Source organism: Montipora foliosa, chromosome 11, assembly GCF_036669935.1.
Source record: "Montipora foliosa isolate CH-2021 chromosome 11, ASM3666993v2, whole genome shotgun sequence".
Lineage (NCBI taxonomy): Eukaryota > Metazoa > Cnidaria > Anthozoa > Scleractinia > Acroporidae > Montipora > Montipora foliosa.
Window position 1 is genome coordinate 36,306,105 of NC_090879.1, and position 10,000 is coordinate 36,316,104.

Genomic DNA, 10,000 nt, shown 5'->3' on the forward strand with positions numbered 1-10,000 from the left:
TTCGAAAAATTAGCTTCCACTCTTGTCCTTCTATTCAGAGGCACAGTAAACAGCAAACTCGAAATATTCAAAATCGCTAAAAATACCACTTCTGAGGCAAAAAAAAAAAAAAAAAAGGACAGGACACAGCAGGTAAGGTAATACAACGTTTATTTAGCGTTAGCCCATTTACATATTTATCGATATATCCCCACAGAAGAAGCAAACGGTGAATCCAATACATTTATTATAAAATTACAAACGGTTACACAAAAAGGTTGTGCGGGCGCCCTGTGTTTTTACGTCACGCACACAAAAAATAAAATCGCTTACCAGTCAATAAATTAAGTCATTGTAGAAGGGTAATAAATAAGCAGCGTGTCAAAGTTTTAGGGCTGTGCGATATTCCAAAGTCGAGTTATTCGGCAAATGGTACTACTCAAAATTATAGTATTTAGTATGGAGAGTCCATGTTGGTGTCTCGGGAGGACACCAACATGACGGCCGCAAACCAGTGGGAACATCTGGAGATTACTTTGGCTCTTCTCTTAACATATTGGTTATTCAGCACTCGAAAACACAAGGCGAAACGCAACCCAGATATCACGCATTGTAAAAAGAAACTGCTCTACTTTCAAAGGAAAGCGTGCTAACGGAGCTGAAAACAGGCCAGCAGATATATCTTTAAAATGTCTTTTACCCGATAAAGGTAAAATTTTCAGTTTTAGTTTTTTCTGACGTCACGTGAAAACCCAGAATAGGGACCTTAAGCAAGGACGACGACGATGGCTACGAGAATGTTGTCTAAATATTATTTCCCGTTATTGTAATAATTTTGCAATTTTTCCCAGTCGATCAAAAGTGTGTGTCGACATTTCAGAAATAAAATTTGTGAGGATTCATCGTCAGGGGCTCTTAAATTTGGTCATCTGATTTATTCTCACGTCGTTGTGAGGACGAGAACTGCACAGAAATATACCAAAATGTGAAAAGCACGTGCGAGGTGTGCAGGGATATTGTTTTTGCTCAATAAAACCATTGTTTTGTGGCGTTCTCGTAGCCAACGTCGTCGTCTTGCTTAATGGTAGTCTTAACCGAGAACAACTAAATCGCTTAGTACTACTTATGGTTAGTGTCGTTGGCAACATTGGTTCTTTACTTACATTGTCTTGAACTCAAACTGCTCTGTGCTTATCATTAATCACTTGAATATTATGGAATAAAAAAATACAAATGTACATATTAACAAGTCGAGTGTTTTGTATTCGTTTCATCCGAAAGCATCCCACCACACCCTCTTTCCTACTTCCAAGTAGGCCCTCCAGAAAAAATCCTAGAAAATTGCGACAAACCAAAAAAAACGAAACAAAGATACCGGTCAATACATTTTTGTAAAAATGTCCTGTTAAGTACTGTCCTTGTCGTGACCAATGATCGAAGAAACAGCCAATTCCTCACTATCGTCATCGCTCAAGGGTTCGTAATTATCTGACAAAAGAGGGGTCAGTTCTTGTGGTCTAGTTAACAATGATGAACTGCTTGGGCTGGACCCCTGGCCAATGCTAACTGTAAAGGCTTGAGGAACTGGTGAAGATCGAGCACTGCTGGAAGCGGAGCCAACATTGATAGACAAAGTTGAATACGGAAAAGGAGGCATGCGTGCTGCCAAGGATAACGGTATAACTGACGGCCACGATGGAGGAGGTGAGGCACGATCACTTTCCGATTCATGGCTAGGTGACTCGGGAGGGGCGGGAGAAATGGGAATATAACATCCCGTTTCCGTTTTCGAGGGGTCCTGACTTAAGGACACCACGCAGGGTGAACGAGAAGGCAAACAAGCAGTGTCAATATCCCCGCCTGATGATGAAGTAACTAGAAATTTACTAGTATTTTGAGTTGGTTCGTCATCCGACTCAAGTATCTCTCCCTCGGATAACTGGTCATCCTCAGTTCCTTCCTTTTGTGAAAGCAGTAGGCCATTATCAATCTCTGTCTGTGAACTTCTAAGGAGACAAGGAGGCTTTTCCGAAACTGGTTCATCATCTGATTGACTACTTCCCTGGGAGGGTAGAATCTCTCCTTCAGACAGCGCATCGTTAGTATGACTTGCTCTCTTAGGAGGACTACTCACGACGGCAGGCTCGTTCAATTGTTCAGAGATAGGTTCAGCACAGCACCCCCATTCCACGTTTGAGGTACTTGTCGGAGAGTCCAGCTCTCGAGGCAATGGAACAAATTCTCCTACGAAAGTTGGGTATGGTAATTGCTCGCCATCATATGGCATGTTATCCATAGATGAGCTTATTTCTGGAGGATGACCATCTGATGATGAACTGTATGAATCAGCGTCATGAGCCAAGCCACGTTCAGCAGGTGCCTTTACAACAGAGTCCCCTTCATTGGTTTCTTCACGTCTTTGCCCAACAGGATCAAACAAGGCTAATGCCCTTTCAGTAAGTGCAGTTTTTGGCCACATACCGGCATCATCTGGGAGGGTGCCGTTGTCACTTAAGAGGTCACATGTCTCTTCTGATAGCTGGAACGCAGTGATACCAATGGAGTCATTATTTCCAACCAGGGCAATGCTCTCGCAACTATGAATGTTTATTTCTGTTGTTGTAGTTCTGATGGGATTAGCTGGACTGAGAAGTGTAGCAGAACTGTCTGGAGTGCCCTCCGAGTGTTTTATTTGTGCACTGCTTTCAGAATCTGGTTTGCGTCCTACAACTCGACTTTCTTCCCATGATTGTAGTTTCACAGGCCACTCTTCATTTACAGCTTTTTCAGACAAAGCAGGTGAAGCTTCTGAGGAATTGTCCTGTGTTCCACTTTCACGAAAACAAGGACTTTGTGTTAAGGCCTTAATTTCTGGTCCAAATTCTTCTTCCAATGACTCGCAACATTCTTGTTCACCAGCTCTTAAATCTGGTCTGCCCACCCCATGCTGTGTCTTTCTGCTGAAGGTTGAAGGCGATTGCTGTGTAGGCGTTTTCGTTTTTATATCGGGTAAATGCAAAAAGATTGGTTTTGAGCTTGTCAGAGTGTCTTCAAGCCCACTGCTTCCGCTTTGTGTGTAGGTTGCCTCTGCATCATCACTTTCAGACTGGTGTCTTAACGTGCTAGGAATGGGACAGTCGTGCAAATTCCCCACATTCTGCATATGTGCCGTGGACGTGTCTACAGCCGAGCCAAAGACTTTAACAGAGCCTTCACCTTCTTCGTCCTTTTCATCGTAACAGCTACTGGTGGGTTGTTTTAAAGGCTTCATTGTCATTAATGAAAACATCTCGTCACTGCTTTCTGGTAAAACTTCCGATTCTTCAGCAGACAGAGTCTCGCTGTCGCTTCCACAGCAATGTGAAGGCTGTGGACTACTCTGAAAATCCTTAACCAGTGAACGAATTCGGGGATGCAAACCCTTGGAGGATAGATAATCAGTGGCAACCTCGTCATCATTTTCCAGCTCTCCCTCTTCAATCTCTTCAATACTACTGCCCAACATGTGAGAGGTATTGGTTCTTGGTGACAGCTGATTAGGTAGAGACTCGTACTCAGGAGAACAGTCCTGCTTAACTTCACGGCCTTTCTGCCCCATATCATCAAGTTTTCCACGTTGCTGAGAAACACAATTTACCTGTTTAGGTAAACCTAATGTCTGAAGTTCTTTCTCTTTCTCTGATTTTGACGTGGCTTCTTCAGTCTCTGAAGTCACAGTTCCTGGCGATGGCAACATCAATGGATACTCTTCGGGAGAGATTTTAGAGGATGATTGGAGGGTTTCCAGACGACCCCCTGACATCTCAATGTGAAGAGAGTCCACCCACTTTTTCGTATGAACAATTGTTCTGACTTTGGAATCCCCAGATGTGCGTGGTATATTTTGATCATCACTACGAGCTTGTTCATTACATGACGATGATGGTGATGATGATGGTAAGTGAAGAGGAGAGGTCGAAAATTCCTTCTTGGAGTCCTGATCAATATTTGACACAATTCTGCCAAATGCATCCTTGGATATATTGGCTTCCTGCATGGATGAGATTTTCACTGTGCTGTCAGGATCCCCCTCCAGACCTCCAACAGAATTTGATACAGGTGACACAAAATCCCGAATCAGTGGAGGTGGTCCTTGAGAGGAACCTGTGGGACTAATTACAGAGCGAGGTATTAAAGGAGGAGGTCCATCAGGACTAACAGACCGTCTTGCTCTTCCAGGAGGTGATGTAAATGTTTTTGGACTATTACAGACTGGGACACCACCAGGTCCTCCAACTGAGATTGCAAGAACACTGGTGGGGACATGACTTCCATCTTGTGTGGGCCTCATTCCAGTGATGGGCATTAGTGGGGGAGGCTTGGGAACTAGTCCTGTAGTAATACCATACCTGGGAACGTTAGACATGCTGGGCGATGCAAAAGAAGATGGAACAGTAGCTGACACTGTGGTGGAAAGTTGTGAAAGCATCATGCCAGAGACAACATTTGCTTGCTGCAATTCAGTACTTTCTTCCATTGTTTTTTTTTCCACGGAGACTAAATTTTCATCATCTCTTTCATGTAGAGGAACTCTGCAGGCCGCAACAGCCACATCCACTAAAGTTGCCAAAGCATTAAATGAACAATTTTTATCGTCTTTACTTTTCTCCTTGGAATCAGGGCAGGAATGTTGGCTACTGGGTACCACCACTGATTGAGGATCTGGAAAACTTTGAGCTATCGTACAGGTATCCACTAACTCTGGAATGACAGCTGCTCGATTCTTCATTTCAGATACTGAGGCTGGCCTAGAAGGAATTTGTGAAAGATAGGTTACAGTTGGAGATGATCTTGTGTTTGGGACATCTGCACGTGCTACAACGTGAGATTTCATCTCAGGTGAAACGGAGGGTGTATCCTTTGGTGGCTCTGGTGGTGAACAACTTGCAAGGGGGAACTTTGGTGAAACACTACGAGAATGCTTTTGTGGCTCTGCTGGTGAATGACTTGCTCGAGAGAACTTCTGACGCTCACCAGGAGACACAGCTCGTTCATGCTCTTTTGAAATTTGCAAATGTCTTGCCTGTTTTACAACAAAAGGATTTGCTAAATCCTGCTCTGAAATGTCATTAGAGCCCCTGACCGACACATCAAGTGGGTTGTGTAATGCATGTCTCTCCTGGCTCAGTGGTATAGGATAACGATGGCCACAAACGGTCATTGGTTGATATGTAGGTACAAGTGATCTTATCCCACCAGGAAAGTAAGAAGCCGTTTGGGGATACTGTCGTGCAAATGGTACAGTCAATTTTATCTGGCTTGATAAATCCTCGCCGTTCATGGTGTGAGGTAGCATTTGGTGCACACCAACTGGAACCAGGAAGTGGTGCTCAGGATGATGGTGAGTGCTGGCCATGGGATGGCCCAAATGGAGGGAATAAGCGTATGGTGGGGGACTTGCTGTTCCCATCGACTGAGGGTGAACTTGCAGCTGATGTTGTGTCTGCATTGTAAGAAGCGGGTAAGTGTGACTTGGGTATTCTCCACCAGCAGCTCTAGAGGCTGACACACAGACATTGCCAAGAGCTGTAAACTTGCGAATTGCTTCACTCCGTTCATATACACTTAGTTTAGGATCAGGAGTCCTTGGAGGAAGATGAGTTTCTTCTCGTTTCTTTTGCACTAATTTTTCAACGAGATGGACGGGTTTTGTTTCTGCTATGGCATTCATTGCCATTGCTTGAAGTCTGTCACGAGCTGATGAACTATGGGTGACCACTGGTGACGTTGGCCTTGTGCCAGATGAAGTGCTGACCTCTCTTTCCCTTGTTAAATCAACAGTCTCTATAACTGGTGTTCTTCTTTCAGTTTCACTTCTTATGATATCTGTCGTTGTCTGCACATGCCTTGGACTTTCTCTGCCCGAAATGATTTCATGTCCAGCATTTGAATAGTGCTCTTGAAATAATTTGTGTGAAAAGCCCTCCCTGGGACGGGGAGTTTCTTTCGTCAAGTCTGGAGCAACAGAGGCTTTTTTGTCACGTGAAGGCATTTGTATCAAGGGTGGTGGAGGGTTAAGTGCCGATTGACGAGAATTGAAGTAACTCCCTGGTGGAGTAGCACTCTTAATCATACGAGTCTCTGTAAGCTGGGTTCCAGAGGAAGTAGGAAGACTTTGAGGCCGGATTGGCTCAGCTGCAGCTGGTATTAGTTGTTCTGTTAACGTTGCTGCAATTAAGAGGAAAGTGATTTGAGTTGGTTTCAATGAAGATTGTTAAAATTTTTGCAAGAGCGAGCTACCATTACATTAATCATCAACACTCTTGTTGGTTTAAGGACTGTTCTGTTCTTAAGTTTAAATTTCCACTACTTTGGTAAGCCCGTGTCTGAACAGCCATCTGCAACAATTCTTCATTTAACTTCCAAAAAATGTGCTTTACCCTACATTTAGGTGTCACGTTTTACTGACTGCCTTCGTGAAGACATGTACAACGGTCTGCCAGCATGATACTTGTAAATAGTATCAAAGATGTTACTCATCATGGTTTGCAATAATTCTCTTGTTAACTAATTGTCTCAGGATTGTCTCTCAGCAGGATGGTGATGTTTCGACAATGTTTCCCGCAACCCTCTCTCTCTTTGGTCTTCACAAGACCATGGTGTCAACTGAACACCATATGTCTCAGTTTAAGTAGCAGCCTGCTTGGTGGTGCTTGGTGTGTTTGACAGCTTTGCTGTTTTAAGGGTTACAAAAATCAAGAAATTAAGAGCCCCAAAAGAACCTGCATTTACCGTACATGTACCTAAGGTGGTGGGTTATAGCAGAAACGGAAAAGTGATCGTAGCATGTATCCGACTAATTTAAGCAATTGCCTGTTATAGACATCTGAAAAATTCTGTGATGCCAGTAAGATTCTCTAAATTCATTTACTTCATTCATTGAGTCCTTTCACGGGAACACATGAGCCCAACGAAGTGACCTGCTCCCAACTGAGTGGCTTCATAGCTCAGATGGTAAAGAATTGCACCGGTATCGCAGTGATCATGGGTTTGAATCCTGTTGAAGCTGAATTTTTCAAGTGTCTAACAGAGACAATTGCTTAAGTTATCCAGATAAGCAAGAGGATAGCTTCTCCCTTTGATGCATATGTGCCGTTTGTCACAGAGCTAACAGAGGTCCAAAGAAAAAGAATGGAGTAGTCTGCTAAATTCCATCCAAGTTTAGTAAGGTGTGCACGAGAGAGACAGAAAGATTCATGCACGAGCAGATTAAGGAAGATGTTACAGAAATTTGGTTTGCTCAAACACAACCACCCTCCCCGTCAGAACATTGAGGAACAACTGGGCACTATTCACGAAATGGGTTGAGGTTAAGTTTACTTATCAAAAAAACACTGGTAAACACACAAGGTTAAAGATGATGATATGAACATAAGACTTTGTACGACAAACATCAATAGAAGCAAGAATGCTCACAATCAAACAACATAATGCATGCCTAGAACCAAGGCGGATCTCTATCTAGTCTGAAATCCTCCTATCAACAACAGCCCAAGTGAGGATCAACACTCACCAATCACGGTCACAGGGATCCACATTCGTCTGGTCATCCCAGACGACTTAAAAACCCGTCCGGACGAGTATAATAGGGAGCTTTAGCAACGATGACGGTTGTTTGCAAGTCATTTAGCAAAGAGCAAAGGGCGACTCGTGGTCTCAGCTGATAACGTGGCTTTCGTTACAAGGTGTTTCACCACCTCCGGCAAAAAGGAAAACAGAAGAAGCAGAACGTACTGCTTACGAACAGGAAAAACAAAAAATCTTGGTAGCATTTACAAGACACTTAGACAGGAATGTTGAAACTTTGGGTCTTTGAATAGTAACCTTGTAAGCCACATTCAAGTATGTTTTGCCGTGGCAGATATATACCACTGTAAATCGGGTTCCCACGGTGCAAATAACATAATGCTCCAGAGTCAAAATTCGTAATTTCCGACAAGAGTGTAAAATAAGACGCAAATGCTCAAGTTAAAAGTGAATTTGTCGACCATTTTCTAAACTTGTGCATTTTTGCCCAGGCAACTCAAAATTTGTTCGGGCAAGTATATCATAACACCTACTTGCCCGGCTGTCGACTTTGATAACCAAAAGAACAGATCCCTGCGGTCAACCAAATGCTACTTTTACCAATGCATAGCCAGTTCAGTCCCCAACAGGACTCGTATTACAGCTTGACAGTCGCAAGAAACAACTCAGCTATTGATACAGGACTGTCAAAATGAAACTTTGGTGGTTACGTTTTACAAGAAAGTATAAGATAAGTTTGAAGGCAAAGAAAAATGCATCAGTTTTACATAGCTAACCTTGACCAGCAGAGGCAAGCCTCCGCAACATGCTCGATGCCTGCTTCCCCTCTGCTGTTTCTAGGTGTGGGAAAACATCTCTCTTCTGCTCATCAGCATCAATTACAATTATGTCAGGTTCAGGCAGACCAAATGGCTTCTGAAGCATTTCAGGGTGAATGTCTGACAAGTGAAAACAAACTGTGATGAAAAAAATTTTCAGTCTCCAGCTTTCAGTCCATTTCTTTCCTTCCCATTTTTTACCACTGACATAGCTTTGGCAAAACAGTTTTAAGTGTCCTCAGGGAAAAACCTAATCTGTTTTCGCCCCTTTGAATTGTGTTCAACGTTTAATTGGATGAGCAAACAATCGACTTGTGTTGCCACAACCTATGAATTCTAATTTCGCTTTAAATCCCCCCCTCCCAGCATGAACAGTGCAAATTTGGCATTTAAATGATGACTCAAGTTTTTGAAGCAAATACAAATGAAAATACTTCCAGTTCATAAGCTTGTAATATAATAAAAAGAGTGTAGTTTTGATTTGTTGATTTTCAACAAAAAGATTTTGAATAAAGATATCAGCCAATGCTTCAATTACCCAAAACTTACAAAATTACTCGTGCCAGCATACATGATTTACATTTTGAACATACCTCTTTTCCCTTCATTTGATAAAATGCTGTTTCCGCCAGATGATTCACTGTAATGTGAACCTGGATGCAATGCTTTTAGAGAGGCTTCATGATGCTCCCCAGATGCCTCTTTGAGAAATGACACTTGGCTATGAGGTTTCTCCTGCGGTGCCACAATACCTGGTGACTGAGAAGCTTGTGGGTTATGTTGATTCACTTGCATCGAAGATGGAGCGGATGGGGTAAAGACTACCGAATTTGATTGTACAGATTCTCCGGAATGGGGCTTGCCAGAGGGAGAGATGCCCAGATGTGTTATGAGACATTGGGACCCTTTTTGATGTGATGTTTCCAGGCTTGACACTGAATGCGATGTAAAAAGGTGACATGATCCTGGATTGGACGTAACACTACGAGAAGAACCTGACTGCGCCTCCCCTTTTGTTGACTGTGAACTGGATGATGACATAGAAGTTGAGCTTTGGTGGTGCGTTTGCACAGATGAAGCTTGATTGAGAGGATGTGATTCCAGAAGTAAGTTTCCTGCATGAGAAGAGACCAAAAAATCTTGTCTTGGATTGGAAGGATCTACAGCTCTTGGATAAATTAGAGCTGGGTAAGTCGTTTCAGGATGTGGCGGCCTTGAGGGATGCATAATATCTTGTGTTATTGATTCAGGAAGTGAGGAACGAAAAGGTGTATCTGCTTGTGAATCTGCCACGTTTGGTGAAGATCGACCAATAGAGGCAATCACTCCAGGTGTTGGCATGAAAAGTGTGGAGCTCGAATTAACCTGAGGAACGTGGGGAGAATGAGAAGGCACTACTCCAGAACATGCCGACTGTAGGCTTGAAATTGGATTTGTGATTGGAGAACTCGAAATGTTTGCTCCAGGTCGCATTAAAGTGTTTGCTGTTGCTGCTACAGAAGTGGTTCCTTTTCCACTGGAAGCAGACAGGCTACTCACTGCGGAATTCACTGCTTTGAGGCTGGGTTGAAATGAGCGATTTCTACCATGACTCCCTGATTCATGGTTTTCTGTTACATCTATGCTGTTGGGTATAT

The 10,000-nt window shown here is 43.1% G+C and overlaps 1 protein-coding gene across 2 annotated transcripts in view; it reads right to left on the minus strand.

Moving 5' to 3' along the window:
* The window catches only part of LOC137976469 (serine-rich adhesin for platelets-like), a 134,018-nt gene that overhangs the window by 147 nt on the left and 123,871 nt on the right, over positions 1–10,000 (minus strand). For both annotated transcript variants that reach the window (XM_068823831.1, XM_068823830.1), the window contains 3 exons: positions 8,957–10,000; positions 8,322–8,483; positions 1–6,186 (listed from right to left, as the gene is read on the minus strand). The exon at positions 1–6,186 is cut by the window's left edge and continues 147 nt beyond it; the exon at positions 8,957–10,000 is cut by the window's right edge and continues 76 nt beyond it. In XM_068823831.1, the coding sequence (XP_068679932.1) occupies positions 1,385–6,186; positions 8,322–8,483; positions 8,957–10,000 (6,008 nt within the window). In that variant the 3' untranslated portion in view covers positions 1–1,384. The remainder of the gene's footprint in view (positions 6,187–8,321; positions 8,484–8,956) is intronic.